The sequence below is a fragment of the Brachycentrus maculatus genome, unplaced genomic scaffold, assembly GCF_059751285.1.
Source record: "Brachycentrus maculatus isolate JH-2025_06_01 unplaced genomic scaffold, ASM5975128v1 h1tg000395l, whole genome shotgun sequence".
NCBI lineage: Eukaryota > Metazoa > Arthropoda > Insecta > Trichoptera > Brachycentridae > Brachycentrus > Brachycentrus maculatus.
In genome coordinates, this window is record NW_028281144.1 from 321,258 (window position 1) to 347,278 (window position 26,021).

The 26,021-nt window shown below is 30.3% G+C and overlaps 1 protein-coding gene across 5 annotated transcripts in view; it reads left to right on the forward strand.

Moving 5' to 3' along the window:
* Positions 1-26,021, forward strand: part of smog (G-protein coupled receptor 158 smog) — a 106,391-nt gene that overhangs the window by 41,858 nt on the left and 38,512 nt on the right. For all 5 annotated transcript variants that reach the window (XM_088270763.1, XM_088270764.1, XM_088270760.1 and 2 more), the window contains exons 7-8: positions 19,884-20,046; positions 23,162-23,230. In XM_088270763.1, coding sequence (XP_088126889.1) covers positions 19,884-20,046; positions 23,162-23,230 — 232 coding nt within the window. The remainder of the gene's footprint in view (positions 1-19,883; positions 20,047-23,161; positions 23,231-26,021) is intronic.

A 26,021-nucleotide genomic window follows, 5' to 3' on the forward strand; every position in this document is an offset into this window, starting at 1 on the left:
AAGTGTCCTCTACAATTTTTCATCGGCTAACCGTTTATTTACGATGTCAACTTATCTTGTACCTACTTCATTACCGGGGCTGGAATCATTAATTGTTTATCGATATCGAAAAGCACTCTGTTTGTAAGCTCGATTTCACTTTCGTTGGGTAGAAAACAAATACTCATTTGATTTTTCATCGGTAAAATTAACATCCTGCCTCAAAATGCGTATGTCGTCATACTAAGTGGAATTCCAGAAGAAATGTTATTCTTTAAACATTTTGAGTGTGTCCAAATACTTGTTCACAAATCTGGATTATCTATATATATATATATATATATATATATATATATATATATATATATATATATATATATATATATATATATATATATATATATATATATATATATATATATATATATATATATATATATATATATATATATATATATATATATAAATATGTAAATGTATATATATACATACATATATATATATATATATAAATATATATATATATATATATATATAAATATATATATATATATATATATATATATATATATATATATATATATATATATATATATATATATATATATATTTATTATATATAAATATATATATAAGAAGAATAAAAATAAGTAATAGAAGAATATAAATAACTTCTTATCTAGATTATCTCCACTAAGAAGTTATTTATATTCGTCTTTATCTCAACATGAAGAAAAATATGGAAGTCTGGGGATTTACTGGGCTAACGAATGTAATGCTTATCAACACGATAATTCGACATCGATATAGCGTTCATAATTCCGGAGTAATGGACTTAAAATAATATTTAAAAAATATATTAAAACAAACAACGCCATGACATTTTTATAAATAAAAATAAAGGCTTTGTTTGATTATTAATACGTTTTAATAATTACTCAAAAGAAAAAATAGTTAAGCAGAAATTTAAAACTTTTTTAAATTTAGAAATTATTATGTAACATTCAAAACACTGATTTTAAATCTAGGGTGTTTGCATTTTGTTTTGTTTTTTTTTGCAATGGTAATTATACAATCTAAAATATAGGTAAATTCGCATTCGTTCTGTTCTATACGTTAGGGTTTAATTTTCATGGTTCAGTGCCTACCCGATTTTCGATCAAAATAACAATGCGACATTTCAATTCAGTATCATATGCATGATAAAGTATAGGGGAAATTCTAAAACAATCTTATTTATGTATGTATTAGAATGTTAGTATCCTAATGGGGAAAGTTTTTTACTCTTTATTTCTCCGGATCCTGTGAAATCCCTCCCCAATCAATCTGAGTGATGAATGTTCCCATCAATATCCTTACTCCTGGCCTGTTGGCTCGCATTCTTCCTTAATGGTCCCAGATTTGTCTTCTGGGAGTTCCGACGTCAGGAATTCTTTTTTATATTCTCGGAGATACCTTTCAAATAGTAAAATAAAATATTTTATTGTACTGTTCGAACAAGAGGATAAACACATTTATATTCAATTCAATTATTGACATATAAAAGATGGTAATTAAATTCACGGAAATTATTTTCTCAGCATTTTTTTTTATCACCTCAAAGAATTGTAATAATAACAGTTTTCGTAAAATACTACCTCAAGGGTTGCAGTGACTTTATATGACACATTGTTTATTCTTCGACAAATGATAAAAGTTATGTCGAAGATTTATATTCCTTTAGCTACAGCGTCAGATTGCTTGGTCAGTTTTGTCACATTTGTCACATCTTGCTCGGGTTCGTTAGGGTCGCATAGCTACTGAAGCCACTTTAAACACATTTAAAAAATATAAATGGTATTTTAACTAATTATTCAAAAACTCATAAATTTACTAATAAAACTATATTTTTCATCAAATCCGAGGCCAAAGTTTCTTTCCATTAATTGATTCGGCCGTCACTTCGTGGTAAAATCTATCCATTTTTTATTTAAGTTTTAAACAATAAAAAAAAGAAACAGCTCCTGCCCCCTCTTCAACCTTCAACGTCCCAAGGAAACAACTCTAAATTTTAAACTTAGCTTCACATACGCTGTTTTAAAATGATGCGGAATGCATCAAAACACTTATCACAATAGATTTTAAGAAATAGTTGTGTTTACTAAGTAAAACATAAGTTAAAAACTTAAGTTTCTTGTTCTGGTAAAAGCATGACTGGAAGCTAGGACAGCGCCAGTCTTTATCATCAACTATTGATATTTATATTGCATTTAGTACTTGCACATAAAAATGTAAGTTAATGGAAACACTTACTTTGAAACACTCGCGTATGTTTTTATTGAAGATGCATAAACTTATACTATAATTTATGGAAAGCATCGTGATCGACGGATAAGTAGGTATACTAAAATGTTTTGAATCTTAATTGCACTAGTAGTAAACTGATTTTTGTTCTACTTTGTAACCGTACAGTCAAGATAATATCACCGACCGCTATAATAAACCTACATTTACATATTAGTATATTAACATATATAGGTTATGAAAACTTTATGGTTTAGTTTATTTTACTGTTCCTCATTAATTTTATATAGTTTAAATACTCAGTGAGTGTTAAAATAGATAAATTAATTGAAACTGCGAATTATTTTTATGTACATACATACCTTATGAACTAAACTAATTATAATTAATTACCTCGTCGTCTGTGAACTGTACAATACGAGTACTTGTTACAATTCTAAGGTGGTATTGCAAACTAGTTAACTTCAATGATTAAAGAAAACACTTGTTTTTTACCACTTGAGTTTTATTATAGACTACATGTTTCAGAAGTTAAACTTCCATCATTCAGGTCTGTAGTATCATCATTAGTTATTATACAGACCTGAATGATGGAAGTTTAACTTCTGAAACATGTAGTCTATAATAAAACTCAAGTGGTAAAAAACAAGTGTTTTCTTTAATCATTGTAACATGTCTTACCACAAAGTTAATGCCGAAACAATAAACAAAATAAAGTTAACTTCATATTGTTTAATAGGTAACGTAAGTTTCATATAACATGGATATTTATTTCTATGGCATTTTGAAACCATTCGTCGACGCGTATTGTCAGAAAGTGAATGCGAGCAAAAATTATATTAATTTATATCGAATATAGGTAATGTCAAATTTCGTCAAATCGTCGAGGCACTGTTTAGAGCTGTCCAAGGCAAGGACAATTACTCTCAAGTGATAGTCGACGTCAGGGGGACCTGACATGATACGCACAGAAAGATTTGATGCCCAGGGTGGAAATTATAGTGATAAGTTAAAAATTCAGCGACGTAATATAGACAAATTAACCTTAACTACTGAACTTTTATTTCGATATGACGACACTGGAATTTTGAAACGGGTTGCCGGAACTATTTCTTGTTAGGAAGTTTTTGATATCGAATAGAAAATTAATCAAATTTTACTGTCTATATATCGAAAAGGAGTAACGTTAAAGTTATTTATACAACGTAGATAAAATGTCATGTACCGAATGTAATCGATGTGTAGTGTTCTATATATATATATATATATATATATATATATATATATATATATATATATATATATATATATATATATATATATATATATATATATATATATATATATATATATATATATATATATATATATATATATATATATATATATATATATATATATATATATATATATATATATATATATATATATATATATATATATATATATATATATATATATATATATATATATATATATATATATATATATATATAAACATGTTTACATATATTGTATATTTAAATCATCCATTAATTATGCAATTAAATAATTTTGATTTGTTTTTCTGTTTCTTCACGGAAAAATTCTTTTTTTTTCGTCTGAAAACTCTTATAAAGCTTCACGATGCTGTTACTCGAGATTTCTCTACTGTAACTTCACTCATGGCAATGAAAATTCATTTCACAAATCCGTAGAACATTAAATTAAATTATTGCATGCTACTTAATTTTACGCTGCGTAAGTGATTAGATTTATCGAATTAGTTCAATTAAACATTCGTTTTTATTAAATGAAAACACACTCCCATTAATATTTTATTTTATTGTATTCACTTTATAAATACGATAGCAACACACGTCAACGTATTACGCGTGTTTCAATATAAAGGTGGGAAAAAAAACTTTTTTCATGTATTTATAGAATTCTACAAATTTTTCAAATCTTATTGATGTTGAAGAGCGTCCTTGAAACTGACTTTTATTTTTGTGAACAAACTAGGTTGTGTATGTAGTATTTTTACGCAAAAGTTGGCATTTCAATTAAACTTTTGTAAAATTGTAAGAACTTAAGTGTTGATATATTTTATAGGCATTCTTCGATTCAAATTATATTAGTGCATTGTTTCAATAGCGTTTACATGAAATGTTATGTATTTCAGTATCAGGCACCGATAAAGATGATACATCTTCAGTAATTCCAAAATTACGATACAATAAAATAATTATGATAATTTTCTTCAAATTAAGTTGTGTTCATATTGTATTTAAAATGCGAGTTTAAGTGTAGGCATAATGTTATCGAGTTGTAACGATGACTTAATTCGAAACGTAAACGTAACTAATGCCGTATAATCGCAAAACATACAAATTACCGCAGTGAAATTTCACCTAGCTACCTGTGTATTTAGTTCTCATTCGATTGGCCATAATACTTAAGTTAATTACATTATACATTAGAGTGTAGTGGTGTTTACCGGAGACTGGGGGGTGGGTGTGGCACTGGGGGGGATTGTTATCGAGGGTGTTTTTCTCTCATTACAACTTTACTGCGATTAAAAACCCATCCACTCTCTCCCAGGATTAATAAAATGAGGTGGATTCCTAACGCGATCAACGTATTAATATGTAAATACATACACATTTGTATCACATATCATAATTATGTACTTATTCGTACAAACATACGTACTGGATGTCCCAAAAACCATGAATAATCTGGAAACTGGTGATAGACCAGTGACTTCATGTATCACACTCTCCTTATCATTCATCATTCACTTTGTGTAATACCACTTTTAAATACACTTCTTCGTGACTACCGTATATTATATAACCATACCACAATGTTAACAATGCCTTTTTTTTAAATACAAAAAAATACTCCATGTATCATTCAATATTGGGTGCATTGCCAAAAAAAAAAGAGGCGAAGATCATTTGCAAAGACAGAGTGGTGAGGCCTTCTATTCTCTTTGCCTACCCCGTGGGGAAGCGGCATTATGGTTATTATAGTAGTTATGATTACAAAAAATACTATTGTGATCTATTAGTTTTGATTTTAATGTTTGATTGTCAATACCATCGGTTCTTAAACTCGATAACTTCCCTACAAACGCCCGCTAAAGAATTTATATTTTTTCTTTCATTTTAATATTTCGATTTTCCCGTAAGGGGGAAAATATAAGCGATAAAATTTATCAATTGGCCACATGTCTGTTTTTTGTTCGCCACATCTGGTTATGGCGGGTCGCGCTATCGGCCGGTCAGGTTTGCGGGCGCCAACCCTGTATTCTGCCGAGGGGCGGATATGGCTTTATTGTTGATACACCCCTGCTTATTTCCGCTCCAGTTTTATTTTCACAGATCAGCCAATATTCGAACAACGATTAAATGTATAAATATCCTGTATTTTACCAATTTTGTTTAACTTTTGTACTGTTGTATAAAAAATACATATGTGTAATACATATGGATATAATACATATGGATATAATACAGAAGGATATGTGGACTACAATTGGCTATACCATTATTTTCTGCTGGCATTGAGTGGTTTCGCAGTAGATAAAGTATACGGAATTTATGGAAAAATAATGAAACCAGATTTGCTACTATTAAAATTTTCAATTAAGGTTTGAAATCAATTTTAAAACTGAAAAATGCACAAAGGAATTATAAACTAACAGAAATGCACAAAGGAAAGTAAAGAGATATAATAATTGGATAGATTTAAGCCGAAATCGTATTAATAAAACTCAGTTAGCTTCTAACAATACATAGAACCGGTCGTCGGGTCTCGGTTAATTTTTTCAGAATGCATATTGGATTTTGGTTTGTTTATTAGAATATTCATTGAAAAAATAATTTCATAAGTTTTATAACTATTATCTTTCGATAACTCTTTCCAAGAACAACTTATTTCATTCAATACAAAAATTGTGTTTAAAAAAAATAATTAACTCAAATGTTACCTCCTACGCTTCAAGAACCAGTTGAGGATAATATTTAATAAATATTGGAGTGTAAAATCACTAATATTTATTTTCAACCCCCTGGGAATCAAGCCCAGGACCTCCAGCACGTTAGTGCACCTAAACATGCTAACCATTACACCACGGAGGCGGACTTTTGGACGTTAACTTTTGTTCTGTTGTATAAAAAATACATACAGGTAGATCTATTGTAATTAGTAGTGGAGTTTGTGGGGTAGTTCATTCTTTAGAGAAATATTGTTTGTAAACGTGTAAATAGTGAACATTTACCTACGCCAAGAACCGTCGTACCTTCGTCACATTGATTATCTGCTCGGTGGAGCGATTTCAATGTTTGGACGAGTATAGAACCACTTGAACCTTTGAACGACTCGGAAAGCTCAACAGAGGGTGACATGTAATTAGACGCACAAGATGGATAATCTGATATCAAAGAAAAAAATGCGAATATTTTATTCGATTTTCCCGGAAAACATGAAATACTGAGCAAATCAACCTTACGAAAGCGATCCATTTCGTATGTGAATAATCAACAGAGGTTATGAATGGAAAATTATTTCATATGAGAGTTTTATTTATTTATATGTAGTAAGAATGCAGTAAGGCAGCTTACGTAAACTACGAATATTGTTTCCATTATAAAATATGTTTCTGAAAAATTTCTTTGGTCAACTACTCTTCAACAATAAAAGGCACTTTTGAGTTTTGTAAAATTTGTTGGTGGAACTCTATTTTACTTAATAAAGCAACTATTAGGCATTTATATTTATATTTTATTTGACCAGTGACTGATTTTATCGATATCGACGTCATTACACTATCAGTCTGATGATGTCGTTATCGATGATGTCCGGTCACTGGTCATATAAAAAAGGTGGAGAAAGCTATATAATAATAGTTTAAGACAACCTACATAAATAGCGCCATTTTAGTAAAATACTACCTCAAAGGCGCTTCAACAGTCGTTGTTGTTTTATCGAATAAAGTGTACGTTTTATTTGAATAAACGATTTTTTAATGTCGACCCTGAGGTATTATCGGAATGATGTTTTCTGCTTCTATTTCTACATTTGTTTTAATATTCTTACTTCACAGATTTCTTCCACATGGTCAAACGGTATCAACACACCTTTCTCAATTTAATCTCTAATTTATTAAACTTATCTCGGTCTTGCGTGTTTTCCTTATATCACCATTCGGACATCGTATCATACATCGTTTTGATGAACATTCGTCTGAGGGATCGCATTTGACTGCATTTAGTTTATTTTCATCCTTCTTTTGCAAACTCTATGCTTTACTTCTACACATTGGGGTTGGAACCAGGATTCCGTTGTAAACAAATAAATAATAGTTTTGTATGAAGAAAAAAAATATAGATTGTTATTATTATAAACGTTGTATTCGTTCATCGGAAAATAGACTAGAATGGCGAAGGAGATTTCATCTGTTGCTGCAGACCAATCCATACGATTGAGATCAGAGAGAGATTCGTTCTATGTTTGTATTTTATGTGATTAATACTTTATTACAAAATATGAATTATTTTATGTTATTTATTGTTTTGACATACACTTTGCGTTAAGACATGATAAAATAGTAAATAAAGAATTTGTTTTTTTTACCACCTGAATATTTTATTATTACTATTTTTGGAAGCATCTGTAGCTTCTTAGACTATTCGTAACAATATAATACTCACATGGTAAAAAAAAAACAAGTGTTTTATTTAAAATTTATTTATGAATTATTTTACTACAAAATTTTTTTTATTCTAAAAATATGAAATAGTAAATGTGACGTTTGATTCAATTTGTTTACCCTACAAATTTGAATACCCATGAGAACGTCAGTGCATGTGGATCGTATTCAAATTTGATGTACTATACATAATGTACTAATCAATTGGTCAAATGGACTGAAGGGTTGCTTGATGTAGGGGTTGGACATTATTCAGATATATCATATACATTACACAGCTATGCATATATCGCTCACTCCTTTCAACAACGTCATATATCAAAAATTTTGATTTTTCAGGAGATCGTTTTTAAAGTTTAAAAATATAATGAAATGTATTGAAAATAAATCAAGCCACTTATTGAACTTTTTACTATGCAACATCTTTTTAGGTGAAACCTGAACGTTTTTTCTCCTTTTGAAAAATATTTATTTCTTGCATGTTTTCCGCAGATACTTTGTGGCACATTTTATAATTTCTTTAAAAAATTAATTAACTTTGTTTTCACCACTTTTTTATTAATACAATTTAACTTACCGGTTTGACAGTACCTTGTCATCATCGGGGTTTATTTTAAATCAAAAACAATACATCATTAAAATACTCACCAAAAACTTCCACATACTTCATAAAAATCCTAAAAGAAATATTTAGTTTATTTAAAAAAAAAAACAATACCTTTTCGTCAAAATGCAAAAACAAAACTTTCTGCCCTGTAGCGGGTAAATATTAAGTTAATAATATGCTGCTTTTGCTGGGATATATTACATTTTCTGGGCATTCCAAAAACACGCACAACTGAAAATTGACGATTTTTATATATGACGTTGTTGAAAGGAGTGAGCGATATGTGTTTGTATATACAAAAGGACATGGCACCACAAGTGGCTATACCATTATTAACTGCTGGCATTGTGCGGTTATGGAGTAGACGAAGAAAATGAAATTTATGGAAGAAGAATGAAAGCAGATTCGATGCTATTAAATTGTTGGATGAAGCTTTAACATCAATTTAAAAACTAGACTATGGAATATAAAGCTGTGAGAAATACCATATAATAATAATACAGATTCAGAATTAATTTCTACGATGTCATGCATCTGCTTATACACACCCGCCGATTGTTCCGACTCCCGACCTGACCATTTTCATATATTTAAAATACTTGTTCATACCAAGTTACCTCGATCTTCCTTTTGCTTTTATTTACAAACACGTTCGCCTTGTAAATTGTTTTACCGTTCTTTCTTCACTCATTCATTCCACATGTCCAAACTATCTCAACACACCTTTCTAAATTTAATCGATAAAACTTATCTCAGCCTTGTATTCTTTCGTTATTTCACCATCCATCATACATCGTTTTGCCGCACATTCGTCCGAGGGATCGCATAATATGTGTTATGGACATATGGGGGGGGGGTGAGAATAATGTGATAAGATTTTACTTCTGAGCTTCCTCTTCAGGAGTAATGGTGCGATAGTGGTATCGCAGTAAACACTTTAAACAAATAATATTATACTTGGAAATATTAGGTTGAAATTTGAGAACAAAGTACTTTTTCTAGTACAAATGTCTGTTAGTTCTAAGTATTTTTTTTTATTTTGCTGTTTTTTGCGATGATACTAAATATTTTCCTAACAAAAAGGTTTCTCTTTTACAAACACACTCGTATTGCGCGCCAGCAATATTGTGTTTGCTAAAATAATTTGATTGTCTCTGGAATGTGAGGGGTTGTTTGGGAGGCCTACTATTTTTTTTACATTTTTTATCATCGTCCACCAGATACGTAGATACCTAAATCTGACTTCATCCTTTTGGAAGACCATTCCTATCTCTTTAATACACCTTTTATTAAGGGATTTATAAATAATGTGTATTCATAGGGGTAATGAACGCAGTTTCATATGCATGTTCCTTTTACTGGAATGATAAGAGTTTGGAAAAATATAAATAAATATGTATTGAAAAAGTCTTTTTTTCATCAAGTCCATATTGAATTACGAACTAATGCAAGCAAGTTGAAGTAATGGATATAAAACGAGTTTATTTGTTTTAATCCGTTTTTATTATCATAAGCCACTTCCAACAGTATCAAAACATGACATACACCTTTTAAAAAACTCACACACTAAGAATTTGTTTATTTTAAACATGCTTCTCACCTTATTTTTCATATTATTATGCCTTTTTACTGTGCTCGTTTATTATTTTATATTGTTTTATTTATTTATTTTTGTAACTTTCTCGTTTGTGATTCAGTCTTGTTAACCCTTAATCCCATGTTCCAAATTGAGAAATGTAAATTACTCATCAGGAATAATATAAATATGACTTATGTATATAATACTTTTTGAAATAAATAAAAAAAATACGAAATGAAATTCTCAACAAAGTGTAAAATTAGACTAAGAAGTGTATAAGCACTTATCGATTTAAAAAGTCATAGGAAAAAAAGTTTTAATCTGTATATTTGAATATTATTTTAATTTTTAGGTACCTATAACAGTTTTAGGTATAATTTTTGATTTCTCAATGTTTTCGTTTACAATGAATTGTTTAAAGATTACATAACTTTTTATTTTCGCTTATTATAAAAGTTCAAAATGTCAACAGCATAGTAACATCGTAACAACCTTATTAAATTGTAAATTACAAGAATAATTGCATTATGACCCTTTGGCAAGTACGCATTAAATAAGTGTAAATGGCGTTCCCTGTGCTAGCAACTCGTGTATCGCCGTTAAACCGGCATTGTCGAAAAATTGCCCGTGACACTTTTTTCATTGTGTAAACCGATTTGGGAAGCAAACGAAATTTCAATGGCTATAAAATTTCCACGGGAAACGCGTTTGCAGCAACAACTACGCTCCTGTGTTTGGGAAATGGTTCGTGTTCGTCGGAAACCGGGCAAATCTACATTTTATGACTTTGCTCACTCAATTTTATACGGCTGAATCTCCTACTGCCGGCCGCTGTGCCGAATACGACCCAATACCACACCCCCCCGTTCACCCTGAGTGTAAAAAGACTGCGAAATGGGGTTTCAAAGGATGTATTCATATCGGTAATTCGATTTTAAATTAAATTCTCGGGTATCCCATTTAACAAATAACGCATTCATGTTTTGCTTTTTTAACATTCATTAAAGGCCCATAAAAAGTTATATCGGCGAACGAATTATTCACAACCCCTTTTATAATTTGATTCATAACGAAAAGGGTTTATAATTTCTTCATTATTTTCTTATCACTTTTAAAACATTTTTTTTTAAACAATAAAATAGTTTTTAGAGGCCATCAATAAAATGGTCAGAGTAATATTGGGATTTTAGTCAGCTCTAAAATATTTTCTGCCGCAAACATGGTTTATCACTTGTGGTAAACAAGTAGAGCGAAATCGAGCAGGAAATAATATCGTATTAGGTAGCTCTAGAATAAATTCAATAGGTAATTTAATATATTTGAAACAATATAAGTTAACCATGCCGTAATATTTATTTTATTTTACTCAAACCTAAGCCATAAACCAATTTTATTCTACAGCTCTCTATTAAAGAGTAGTCTCTCGGCTACACCATGATTTTGCCTATCAGTTCACATCGCTTTACGCTTATTCCTCGTTTTAATGGAGGTTCCTTGGCTATACCGAAAATTCCCTTGTTGGTTGCATTACGAACTCGTGTTGGATGTAAATATAAAATAAACCTCCTGTGTAAGACCACTTTCTGAGTTTATTAATGTAAAGACGACTACTTTAGAGTACTACAGATGTTCTCATTAACAGGTGAAAATAAAAATATAACTGTTTTTTGTATTTTTACCTGATGATGAGAACATTCTCGCTCTCGAAACTAATCGTAGTTCTATGAATAAACTTTCCATCTTTCAAGTGTTTTGTTTTTATATTCAAATCATCATGTTATTCCACATAGTTTTGCGAAATCAAAAAATAATATATGTATCGATAAGCGTTATCGATAAATTAAGATAGGTGGGTTGAGATGGTTTGGGCACGTGAATCGAATGAGTGAAAGGATAATTAAACAAATTTATAAGGAAAATGTGTTTGGTAATAGAATCAGTGGAAGACCAAGAAAAAATTGGCATGATCAAGTATTTCAAATACTTGTAGTGTACAGGTAGTCGGAATAATGGGCGTGGATGTATGAGATGTATGAATGTGGAAGAAGCGAAGATTGTGTGCAAAGACAGATTGATATGACGTTCTATCCCTTCTACCTACCCCTGCGGGGAAGCGGCGTGATGGTTAGTAAGTTTAAAAAAAAACATTGTAATTATTATTTAATCACAAATTTGATTTCCCGGATACAAACCTGTAGTGCTGTCTACTGAGTTCCTCACAAACTTTTTGATGATAAAAAATTCTACTGATTAACTAAAAATTACATTTGTATGTACCTACACAGATACCTATCATTACTGACCATGTTTGTAATGGTCGCTGGTTTCTGGGACTATGTTGCGTGCTCGTGTTCTCATGTGAAAGTAGGTAGGCACGTCTTAGCATCAGTTTGACTATAAATAAGTTCAACATCCAAGAACAGTAACAGCATTACGTAAATGAAACATCTCTGAATGGATGAACGTAAATCATAATTGATCTGAAATAATTTTTGACTAATTTCAAATCCAAACTCATTTCCTTTCCTTTATTCTGAGGCCACTACCGTCGAAATGTCAACTATAAATTTCATTATTTTACGTCGAATCGCTCACTCCTTTCAAGAACGTCATCAATCAAAAATCGACATTTTTCAGTTGAGCATGTTTTCGGAATGCCCAGAAAATGTACCATATATGCCAGCAAAAGAGGCATATTTTTAACTTAATATTTACCCGGTACAGGGCAAAAAGTGTTGTTTTTGTATTTTGAAGAAAGGGTATTGTTTAATTATTTTTTTAAATATACTAAATATTTTTCAAATGGAGAATAAACATTCAGGTTTTACCTAAAAAAATCTGTTGCACAGTAAAATGTTCAATAAGTGGCTTGATATTTATTTTTAAAACATTGTATTTTATTTTTAAACTTTAAAAACGGTCTCCTGAAAAATCACGTCTTTTGATTTATGACGTTCTTGAAAGGAGTGAGCGAAATGTCAGCTTTTTCAGTCTACAATATGAAGATTTCAAACTACAGTAAAAATGGTGATAATAATAAAAATATTTGTAATATCAATGCGTCAAGTGTGACTTCCCCATAAATTATGAGCAAGTCCTGAAAAGTTTCGAGTCAGCGATATTTTGCGTCATTTATCGGAAGTCGTTTTCCTAGTTCAACCAATATAAATTTATTGTTAGTCAGTTCTGTAGTAACATTAATATTTATGGATATTCTTCTTCGGTGATTCGTTTTTTAAAAAATAATATTGTATAAATCTACGTTAAGTAAGAGAACTTTGCATCTAATTGAATTTATGCCTACTAAGAGAATTTAATTTGCTTATTTTTTCTGGTCTTTACGTGTTTTTTATAAGCTATTTTTCAAAACTAATATCCTTATAAGCGATAATAAAAAATTGAACACTTGTATTAGACCACTAGTTCAGTATTATTTCCCACGATTAGTTTCGAAAACTACAGATATTTTCATAGACGGGTAATCACAAAAAAACAATACAAGAGTTTTATTTTAAAAAATCAACATGCCATTCCACAAAGTTAATGCCAAATCAATAAATAATATCCTTTCAAGCGAATTATTTTTGTGAGTTAGTTTTTAAGAGTCGGCCTGAGGTCCCGCGGTCAAGGATTTTCATTGATATTTCAACAGGACCGATAAAATTTTATACATGAAAATATAAATACCTGGACATTGACAGGGGTTACGACTTGTCATTGAGTATGATAGGTCGTAAGCCCTATAAATGTGTCGCCTACTTTCAAAATCCACCAGATTCATTTCAGTCGATTTTCCAAAAAATGCATAATTCTCCAAGTAACATTTATGTTTAAAAGATTTGTCTATTTTTAAATAAAATATTATGAAATACAGAATTGTAACATTTTTTTAGATTTTTTATTCAGTATTTAAAAAAAACACGAGACACAAACCGATAATGACGTCATCTTAATTTTTGATCTATCCCCGCTCTCTGATTGGCCGATACGGGTCAGAAGGCAAGTTTCATGAATTTGGAGGAATTTGAAATGCATCGCTGTTTTTAAGTATTTTTTAGCAGAAGTTTCAAGTATATAAATATTTAAAACAATAAAACCCAGAATTGGCATTCCGATAGATTATTTATTTTAAAATCGTATAAAACTGGATCTGGCGGATTTTGAAAGTAGGCGACACAAATACTTAGATTTCCTTATATTCTAAAACTTCTTTCTTTTGAGATGTCAAAAATAAATAATTTTAATTCGTGCTGATAATTTTTTTCTTGACAAAAAAGTCAGTCAATTAAATGGCCTTATAAATGGAGTATTTCGACATGATTTCTGACTTCCTTATTAAGTATTTTACTAAATGTACATTTTTATAGACAGGTAGGTTTGCAATAACTAATCATCACGCTATTTTACCGAAGGAGAAGGCTTAGCCCGTCACACGATGCAATATTTTTAATACATTCATTACTTACTACACATTTATGCATTTTATCATCATGCAAGTAGATTTTTTTTTAAATCCACTTTCAAATATTTGTCATGTTTTATTTTCTTTATCCACCTGTTAAAAGGATCTACTTTTTCAATATATAAATCAAACAATCGTGTTAAACCACTTTTGGGTTGTTTATGTAAAAACGACTCGATTCGAGTACTACAGATGTTCTCATCATCGACTGAAAATACAAACAAATAAGCAATAAATAATTTAGGTACTGATACAGGTGCGTTGCCTTATAACTGGGCGGGTTTGAACCAGAAGTGGTCTTATGCGAGTGTTTTATTTAAACATTTTGATCATGTGAGCGTGATCAGCGAGTGTTTTTTACTATAATTTTTACTTATGAATTACATGAAACTGTAGTAATTTTAATCACAAAGAGTAAATCCACTTAAAATAGGTATCAACTTTAAAGCTTATAAGGTTGAAGCCTAAGTACAGACATGATAAGCGGTGTTGCATAAAGCTCAGCTAGATTTGACGTTAGGTACTTGGACGTTAGGTAATTCAAAAAATATTTCAATCACTATGCCATTCCACAAAGTTAATGCTATATCAATAAATAATAAACAAGTTAACAAATAATAGTAAGGGATCATATATCATTTAAAAAATGGCATCGCATACCCTTCTTTTCGTTTTCTCTCCCATTAATCCCGTAATATAATCGAAGTTGGCAAGAATTTCATTACAGTAAAACCTCGATATCATGGACCTCTTATTAACGAACTTTGGATAAAACGTACAAAAATACGCTCCATAAATATTTTACGCATTTTTGTAATTTTAGAAAGTTAATTACAAAAAAACAGCGAACTTTAAAAGTGTCTTCAAACAAAACTTGATTCCTTTATGAAAATAGGATTACTGAAAGCAAGCGCGTCGATATCAAACAGCAACGATACTGTACGACGAGTGTTCAAAGTTAGTAAATAGTATTTTATTTGTATTTATTTTTATCTAAATACGGTGGTCATATTTTCACCAACAAAAAATTACTCAATATTGTTTTAAACTTATTTTTATAAAACATAATTAAGGCTTTAACGGACACCCCCTTCTCCGAATTAGTCCGTTATATCGAGGTTTTACTGTATTCTATTCGCAATAATAGTCATTACATCTATATATGGTAAATGTGTTTTACGGAGTATTCTTTCACCATGTTAAAGTATCCATGTTTAGTACGGTAGATTTTCATAATTCTCCTTTTGAAAAACCTTTTGTACGAAATATAAAAGAAAATAAAACCTAACACAAAATGTGACACGCGAGGCATTTTGAAATACTCGAACTTAGTGTTAACACGTTTATGCTAGGGCAGGGGTTGACAACGTGTGGCTCGCGAGCCACATGTAACTCTTTAAGCTATTTGTGTGGCTCTTTCTTTGTCAAATTAAAATTGACATTTTAAACATAAATTATTATTTTATTGTTTAAAATTAATATGTAAAAAAAATTAGAACTTTTAAATATGCATCTTAGTTTTATTCTGTCTTATATGTTGGAGAAATAAAATGACTTTGTTTTTTGATCCAATGTGAGTGGATAAAAAACAAAGTCATTTTATTTCTCCAAAATATATTATAATGATCCACAAAGTTAATGATTTAAATATTCAAACATACTATTCTGTGTTCTTTACTTATTAAATGAAAAATGCATAGTAAAAAACATAAATCGTTGAATGTTCAAAGGTACCTTTAAATATTTTTTGAGTAACAGAGATACTTCAAAAATTGTTAATTTTATTAGAAAAAGCCGGTATTTAAATCTTTTTTGGCTGATTTATACATTTATGATGTAGAAATCTGCGCAAAAGTGCTCTGATTAAAAATCTGTTCCTTTAATAATAAAATATTATTTTTTAACATCTCATCAAACATGAAGAAGAATATGGAAGTCTGGGCATTTACGGGGCTTACGACCGTCATAGGCTGGCTAAATTGATCACTTTCCAAACGTGTAACATTCAGCAATTCTACCCATGATTGATAACCACAATGCTCAAATTCATGGAAATTTTATATATATGATCTAATTTTAAAATATTGTACTTGAATCACTAGAATTTCTCTAGAGACATCTATGGCTGAGATGTTAAAAAATAATCTGAAAAATAATTTCCATAATTGGACATAATCCAGATTTGTAAACTAGTATTTGGACACACTAAAAATGTTGTTCAATAAAATTAGTGTAAATTAAAAATTGGCCCCTAAAAATTTCCAACCCGTTTTGATACTCGCGTTTGGCTCTTTCGGTTCAAGAGGTTGCCGCCCCTGTGCTAGGGCACATAGAATTACGAATTCACATATTTTGTACTCGGCCGTGTGTGTGTTCCGTACATTATGTGCATGCTCCGAGCTCCACTACGGCTCCCCCCGGCTCCGACCATTGTGGCACTAAACTACCTGACAAGTACAGGCTGCTGGCTGTACTGGGCTTACCTTGCCAGTATACGAGCGTAATATGGCTACTTTACATAGGCGTCGGCTAAAGAGGGCGTCGGCGTCGTTCTTGCAAGTTTAAATTGTAACCCTGTCATATACGTTATTGTAGAACATTATAAGTTCAAATAATTGTTCACGAATCTGGATTATCTCCAATAGATGTCTCTAGTGAAATTCTAGTGATTTAAGCACTATGTTTCAAAATTGAACCATGTACGAGTATATGGAAGTTCCAAGAATTTGAGTAGTGTGGTTGTCTATAATGGGTAGACTTGGTGAATGTTACACGTGTGTAAAGTGATTGATCACTTAAACCAGCCTATGACGGTCGAGGGCTCCGTCAATGCCCAGACTTCCATATTCTTCTTTATAAATGTTGAGATGTCAAAAAATAATACTTTTTTGTAGTTGTAAATATTTTAGGTGTAAAAGGCGGAAAAATGGATACTTTTTATTTCCTTTTCAAAGTTATACATACATAATTTCATAGACTATTTAGTAAAAAAAAATTTATTACTTACATAAAAACATGAGAATAATCCACGCTTAGCAAAAAATAGTTTTTTTGATGTGTTGGTTTGTATAAAAGAATATCGCATTTAAAAATGGAGATGAAAATATTTAATATATTATTAGATTAAAACCAATATTTTTAGCTTTTCCACTTTATTTTAATTTGACCAGCGACCGGGTTTCGTCGTTACCGACATCATCAGACTGGTCTGATGATGTCGGTAACGACGAAACCCGGTCGCTGGTCAAATTAAAATAAAGTGGAAAAGCTAAAAATATTGGTTATAATCTAATAATATATTAAAAATGCAATTCCATCACGAAGTGTCAGTGGATAATATAAATCTATTGAAAATATTTGGTTTTTACGTTTTATAAACTCATTTTGGTTGTATATGGCATCGTTAATTACACGAAGGCAAGTTGATTAGCCCTGCGCTTTAGATACCAGTCTGGTTTGATATTATAAAAGTAAATAAATATTATTTACATTTCGACATCTCAAGAAAAAATAAGTCTAATTATTTATAAGGCATACGACTTGTCATGGGCTGTCATAGGTCGTAAGCCCAATAAATACATTTATTTCCATATTATTTTATATTTACATATGTTAAGATGTCAAAAAAAAAATAACTTGACAAATCTTGATTTGTGGGCAAGGATTTGGACATACCTAAAATGACGTGGATTAATATTAAAGTGAAAAATATGTATACATTATTTTACCCACCTGGGAATCGAACCCAGATGTCTAGTACGGTAGTCAAAAGCCCTAACTATGAAGGTGCTCTAGAGCTTAAAACTTGAATATAATATATGAAATAAGAAACCAGTACTTCCATAAAATTATAAAGTAAATACATATAAACCCAGTAAAAAATACTACGCGATGATGCAAAATGAATCTTGAAAAACATTATCATAACGTAATTTTATATCACATATGGAAAGCGCTACCGGTAGTTGATTTTAAAGCCATTATTTTCTATTAGAGCATCATTACTTATTATTGCGAGGTCAATAGAGTAAAAAATATATACTTACGTATAATGTATGAGTGATATATTTTTTATACATTTTCAAAAAATACAGTTGCTTAAAACGGTGTTATTTGATATAATGTTTTACCTAATGCATAACGGAACATTTGTCCCGAAATGATATGCAGCAGGTTTATTTTCAATCTACAGACAACCTTAACGTGTTGACCAAATATGCCAGTTTATAAACCGCTTATGTTTTATTATTTGAATGAATATTTTGTTACACAAGCTTTTAACCGTTTCACTCCTGAGGAGCAATATATTGACTCTTGTATAATTTGAAAAACATCGATATACCAACGTTTTTCGGCCTCGAAATACCGACAAAAAATAATAATGCATTTTTATTTCGTAAAACTTTTTAGTGATAGGCGACATCTGTTTTCAGATGATTTATTTTTAATTTCATTCATTTATTCGGTAGTCACTTTGTGGGAAAATCTATTCATTTTTTTACTTACAAAATACCACTATTTCTAAAAATCTACTGTGACACGTGTTTCGATGCATTCCGCATCATTTTCACGGTGTTTGAAAGTGATGCGGAATGCATCGAAACACTTATCACAGTAGATTTTTTGAAATGATGGTATTTACTAAGTAGAAAATTTAATTAAATAAAACATTTTTTTATAGGAAATAAAGACAAATCGTTTAAGTTCTAGTAAAATTAAACAATATTAAACATTGATTCATGAATTTAGAACTGGATTTCGTAATATTTCATTAAATCGTTTTTATAACATAATAATAATGGCATAACGTTTAATGTATTGTAACTGTAAAAAAGCAGGTTATTGATAATACGTAACTCTTCATGTAGGTCATAAACGTGAAGCTAGTAGGATAAAATATTGTATATAATAATATTTTTTTAACTATAGCTAACGGATTTTGCTTGATAGTACTTTGGTACAGCGTATATTAAAAAAAAATCACCACAAAGTGACTGCCGAATAAATTAAGGAAATTCAATAGAAATATTTGTCATTTTTCACTCTATTATTTATTTGACATTACTACGGCCTGGTAGCTGAAGCGCAGGATCAATAACCTTACCTTCATGTTAGTGCCGATCAAGATAACACTGTGTCAATACGATGCAGTGCCCTATGCACCAATGGGTGTCAATCCTTAGAACCTTTGTTCTATGGATAAAGAATATAATAATTATAATTAAGTCGAGAATAAGATGCATTTTTTGGTATTTTATTAGGTGTGTTATTGTCTCAGGTGCCAGGCGTGTCCGGCGGCGTGCGAAAGCTGCACGAGTAGCGGCGCGTGCGGCGCGCGGCGGGACCCCGTAGTGCGCGGCGCGCTGCTGGCCGTGCAGGGCGCGTGCATGGCGCTCACGGTGGCCATGGCCGTGGTGGTCTTCAAGCAGCGAAAATGCAAGGTAAATAATAAGCACTGAACAATTTATAGAAATTTAGAATATCGCCGAATAATGGGAGTTGGATCCGGCGGGTGTGTGCGAGGAGGTGCATGAATGTGGGAGAGACGAAGATTGTTTTAAAAGGAGATCGGTGTGGGAATCTGTTCTCTCTGCCTACCCCTGCAAGGAAGTGGTACGGTGGCTAGATATATAGATAGTTTTTTCTTCGAATATCGCTTTTGCTAGTTAGGTAGATACTTCAACAAGATCCCCCAGTCCTTTCAACAAAACAATTACATTTTGGGTGTGTCTAAAGTCTTGTTCACAAATCTAAGTTTCTCCCTTAGGAGTTATTTTTACATTTTGACATCTCAACATACATCTCAACATAACACATCGCTCAATCCTTTCAACAACGTCAAAAATAAAAAAAAACTTGATTTTTCAGGGGATCGTTTTTAAAGTTTAAAAATATAATAAATTGTTTTAAAAATAAATATCAGGCCACTTATTCTACAGATATCTTTTTAAGTAAAACCTGAATATTTTTTCTCCATTTAAAAAAATATTTATTATGTTGAAAAAACAATTAAACAATACCTTTTCTTCAAAATGAAAAAAAACATCACTCTCTGCCTTGTAGCGGGTAAATATTAAGTTAAAAATATGCCACTTTTGCTGGGATATAGTAGATTTCCTGGACATTCTAAAAACATGCAAAGCTGAAAATTTACGATTTTTGATATATGACGTTGTTGAAAGGAGTGAGTGACATATGATCTGTCATTATCTAGTTTGACTATGACTGGTAATAAACCCTGTAAATACCCAGACTTCTTTAATCTTATTCATCTATTTTAAGATGTTAATAAGTGTAAATATTTATTTTATGATAACTTGAAACAACTTCGATTTGCTTACAAATACTGTGTATTATTTCAGTATGTAGCCAATTATTCAATTACTTCGAAAATCGGGGAATTTTAATTAAAATTTTCATAAAAATTATTACACGCGTGTAAGTAACGCGCGTGTAAATGTCGAAAAGCGCGTGCAATAAAGAAGTAAGCTTGAAAATATTTGATTGATTTAACCTTATATTACATATTTATGTACCGTACCGCGAGGCCATTACGCCGAACGGTTACCGTGAACTTGGCCCAAGTGCCGGCCAAGATTACACGTTATTAGTAGATTGAAAGTCGAGAATACAAGGAAATCACGATGATTCGTACATCGCGATACAGTTTACTCAGTGTACTGTAACTCGATAACATGCATTTGATTAAAACAAACATGTTCAACTGCGCCGATGGCTCCGTTTAATTAGATTCATTCCAATATGCAAATTTTGTTCAATGCAAACTCGGATGTTTTAATTTGTGAACATGTAAGCAATCAGCTCCGATAATTATATTGTTATAATTAAGTTTGAAGTTTACGATTTCCGTGATTTAAAGTACGTAATATTTCGTTTCTTTCCTTTACAATCTACAGCAGCGGTCGTCACACTTTTCTGGTCAAGGGCCACATGGGACAATGTGAGGTATCACTGCGGGCCGCACACTTATGAATTGGGTATTATGTACGATAGCCGACTGTTACATGCTAGGTTCCAGCTCGAAGCTCCTATACATACTCCTAGCCAACCCCTACCCCTATCTAGGCATTTACAGGGCTTATGACCCGTCATTGGCTGGTTTAAGTGGCTTCTTTGTGTAGATTCTACAGTGATTGAATGAAGAAAATGAAGAAAAATATTGTAATTCTCAGGGTTACCTCATTTTACCACACAAATTAAGCTTTTTTTTACTGCAAGACAAATAATTCGCAATTCTTTGTTTGAGGTTTTGTTTACTCTTTGCAGTTAAATAAAATAATATATTCTAAACTGAGTACATTCTAGTAGTTTTTATATGCAATATACTTATCGTTATTAAATTATGGATGAGGAAGCAAATTTAAATAGCATTTTTTTCATAAATAGCATATATTTATTATTTTATTCATTTTTACTAACAAGTATTTGAGATCTTAATATAAGCGTTTTTACATTTATTTTTTATATCTATCATTTTCATCCACACATGGTCATGTGGCCTTTATTGAAACTTAAAAAAAAAGTATTCCCATACACAGATTATACCTTTGTGGGTTTTTCGTTATTATTGCGTTTATATATATGTGTATTTTGTGTTAGTAACATATGTATGTATATTGTGAAATACAAAATAAATCGTTGATGTAAATCGTTGAAATCGATTTGAGTATCGCGGATTATTCTTAAATCTGTTTTTTATTATTTTTTTATTTCGCATATGGTTGGTATATTAATGTTGGTCGTTAATTTTGTTATTTAATTATAAAAATAAAACACACTTCTATAAAACAGCATTTGTAGTTTGTAGTAAATAAAACAACTAGTTTCGAGAGATACAAATATTCTCATCAATATACAAATAAACTACTTTGTGTTTTCACCTGATCATGAGAATATCTGTATTCTCGAAACTCCATTAATAAAGTCAAAAGTTGTAAGTATGTAAGTGTTTTATTTTTATATTCAAATCATCATATTATTTCATAAACTTAATGCCAAGTCAATAAATCAATTTCGTTGTTTTTTGTTCCTCTTTAACTTAGATAAATTTATAAATGATAAAGATAACCAGTAAATATATTACAACATTTTGAGTGTGTCCAAATACTTTTTCACAAAATCTGGATTATCTCCAATTACAGGAGTTATTTTCGTATTTTTTTTTGACATCTCATCATCTTAGCTTCTTTTCATCCCACTAATAGATGACTTTAGTGAAGTTCTAGTGATTCAAGAACAATGTTTCAAAATTGTTTAAAATATATAGAATTTCCAAGAATTTGAGTAGTGTGGTTGTCAATAATGGGTAGAATTGGTGAATGTTACACGTGTGCAAAGTATCACTTAAACCAGACTATGACGGTCGTCAGCCCTGTAAATGCTCAGACTTCCATATTTTTCTTAATTTTTAATGAGATGTCAAAAACTAATAAGTAAATATATTATTTAATTGATTTGGCAGAATCTTTGGCACCCTTGCAAGAAAATTTGGAAGTCAGTAATGGTCTTTCATCAATGAATTATTTTTATTTACAGACGATTGCCTCTGGAATGTGGACAATACTGGAAACAATTCTTCTTGGAATATTTCTTCTTTACTCCACGGTAAGCAGTAACCACTAGATATTAAATTTTTTGTCGCTACTGTAGTTGGATATTAAAAGATGCCCGATTATCGATGGTATGGTATTGCACGCTTCAATGGGTTTGAAATGACCATTACATAAAGGGAAAATCGTTTCATCGTTTTCACTTCAGCAAACGAATATTTTTTTAGCATTAGAATCTAAATTATGATGTTACAGAAATACATACATGTTGATAGAATGATATTGTATGTTTCTTCAAATTTATATAAAAATTGTGCATTAAAAGTAATAATAAAATTTTAGTAATTTATTAAAATTCAATAATAATTTCTGGTAAAAAAAAATGTAACACCGTATTTACCTTACAACTTTTATTTTTGAGACATCTATTGCTTAATGTATATATATATATATATATATATATATATATATATATATATATATATATATATATATATATATATATATATATATATATATATATATATATATATATATATATATATATATGTATATATATGTATATATATGTATATATATATATATATATATATATATATATATATATATATATATATATATATATATATATATATATATATATATATATATATATATATATATATATATAATAGTAGCACGAATGAAGTGAAGTCGGACCTGTACAAATGCTACCTATAAATATTTCAAATTATTATCACATATTCATTTTACATTCCAAATAACAGAAATGAATAAAAATAAATCTGGGTGTTCGATATGTGACACCGTGTATTTCTTGGCTAATATTTAATACAAAAGTGATTGATGTTTAAAAAAATAAGCGTTTGATATGTGACACCGTATACTTTATGTCAATCTTTAATATAAAATGTTATTTTCACTGGATTTTTTAGAAATGATTTAGTGCAAAAGTTTGTTTAGTTGTATTAATTTTCTACAATATTTTATTTCAAATATGATAAATTTTAATGAACATATTAGTACTTCATTTTTGTATTTGCTGTAAACTTTACTTAGTTTGTTGCGCGTGTAGATCGGCGTATCTAAAATCACAATCAAAATATGGAATTCTAACATAAATATCACACTTGAAATGTTTTATTGCCTCTACCATAATGCATATAAATACAACTGTGTTTAAAATCACGAAACACCTGTAACTGAAATGCGAAATTGATGGGAGAATTATACATCGTGATTTTACTTTTGTTTCATCAATTATAAAACTTGAAATCATATAAAGTGAATGCCGCTTTAATTAATCAGATAATGGCCTTACGATTTGGGACGGCCAAAATCACGAAAAAAGAATCAATCGTCGAAAGATCTCGTTAGATTGTTTATAAAGAGTACGTGTATGATGGTGGTTTTCAATCAAATGCGTAGATTTGAGAACACATACTATACTTCTGAAATATATTTGGAACTGGAGCAATCATAATTGAAATCACTCTGGTGCTATTCCTGACTGTTGTTAAATTCCATAGCGTCATACTAAATAGCTCAGCCGTCAGATATATTCTGCATATTTATAGAACCCCTCTCTACATTCTATCTATACATTTTGAACCGTACATAGTAGATCCTCGTTTCAATATGGGAATCATCCCAATTGCGCAGTTCTTAGGAATCTTTAAAACAATTATAAACGCTTTATAAAAACTTTAAGCTTTGGATATCAGTGACATGATTGTAAATAAAATATTATTAATGCAAAACATTATTATGAGAATGCTTTAGAGAGAACTTAGTAAATGATAACAGAAAATAAGTATTTTTTTCTTGTTAAATAAGTATTAAACGCATTCTAACCAAACATTTTACCTATCGTTACCATTTTAATATCGTTAATGCAATTTTTTTTTCATCAAATAAGGAAGTTTTAAAAGGATTTAATAAAGGCAAGTGGGTATCTCGGTCGAACCGGAGTTGAAAATTGGCGGATAAGCTGAAGACTAATTTTGCTTGAAACAAAAAAATCAATATGCCCTTAATTTTGATAAAATTACGCTGTTGGTGAACGTAAAAAAATATTTGAAATTTCAAAACCAAAATGACGAAAATTTTACAAATGGTATCGTTCATCAAAACTGGTTCACGATGAATAAGTGGATTTTGATCCGTTAAACTTGACATTGTCAGCGCTGAGATCATTTAACATTGATATCGTGGTGTGTCCGTCATTTCGTCTTTGATTTGAGCTTTGATCTTTCCCCTTTTCCTCCCTTCCTCCCTCCCGTCGCTCTTCCAGGTATTTTTACAAATCGCTCACTCCTTTCAAGAACGTCATAAATCAAAATTCGTCAATTTTCAGTTGTGCATGTTTTCGGAATGCCCAGAAAATGTACTATATCCCAGCAAAAGAGCCATATTTTTAACATAATATTTACCCGCTACAGGGCAGAAAGTGTTGTTTTTGCATTTTGAAGAAAAGGTATTGTTTATTTTTTTTTATAAATATACAAATATTTTTTAAGTGTAGAAAAAACACAGTAAAATGTTCAATAACTGGCTTGATATTTATTTTTAATACATTGTGTTATATTTTTAAACTTTAAAAACGTTCTCCTGAAAAATCAAGTTTTTTGATTTATGACGTTCTTGAAAGGAGTGAGCGAAATGTGGAATTTTGTAATTTAAACAGTACAAGTACTTGTTTTGTAATACGCGTAAACTTGATGTAATTGTTCTGTTAAATTCCTAAAAAAACGAACATGTTTCAAGATAATAGAGTTTAAACGAGAAAAGTTTATTTTAGGTATTCTTACATACTACTCTTACATTGAAATTAATTTATTATTTTT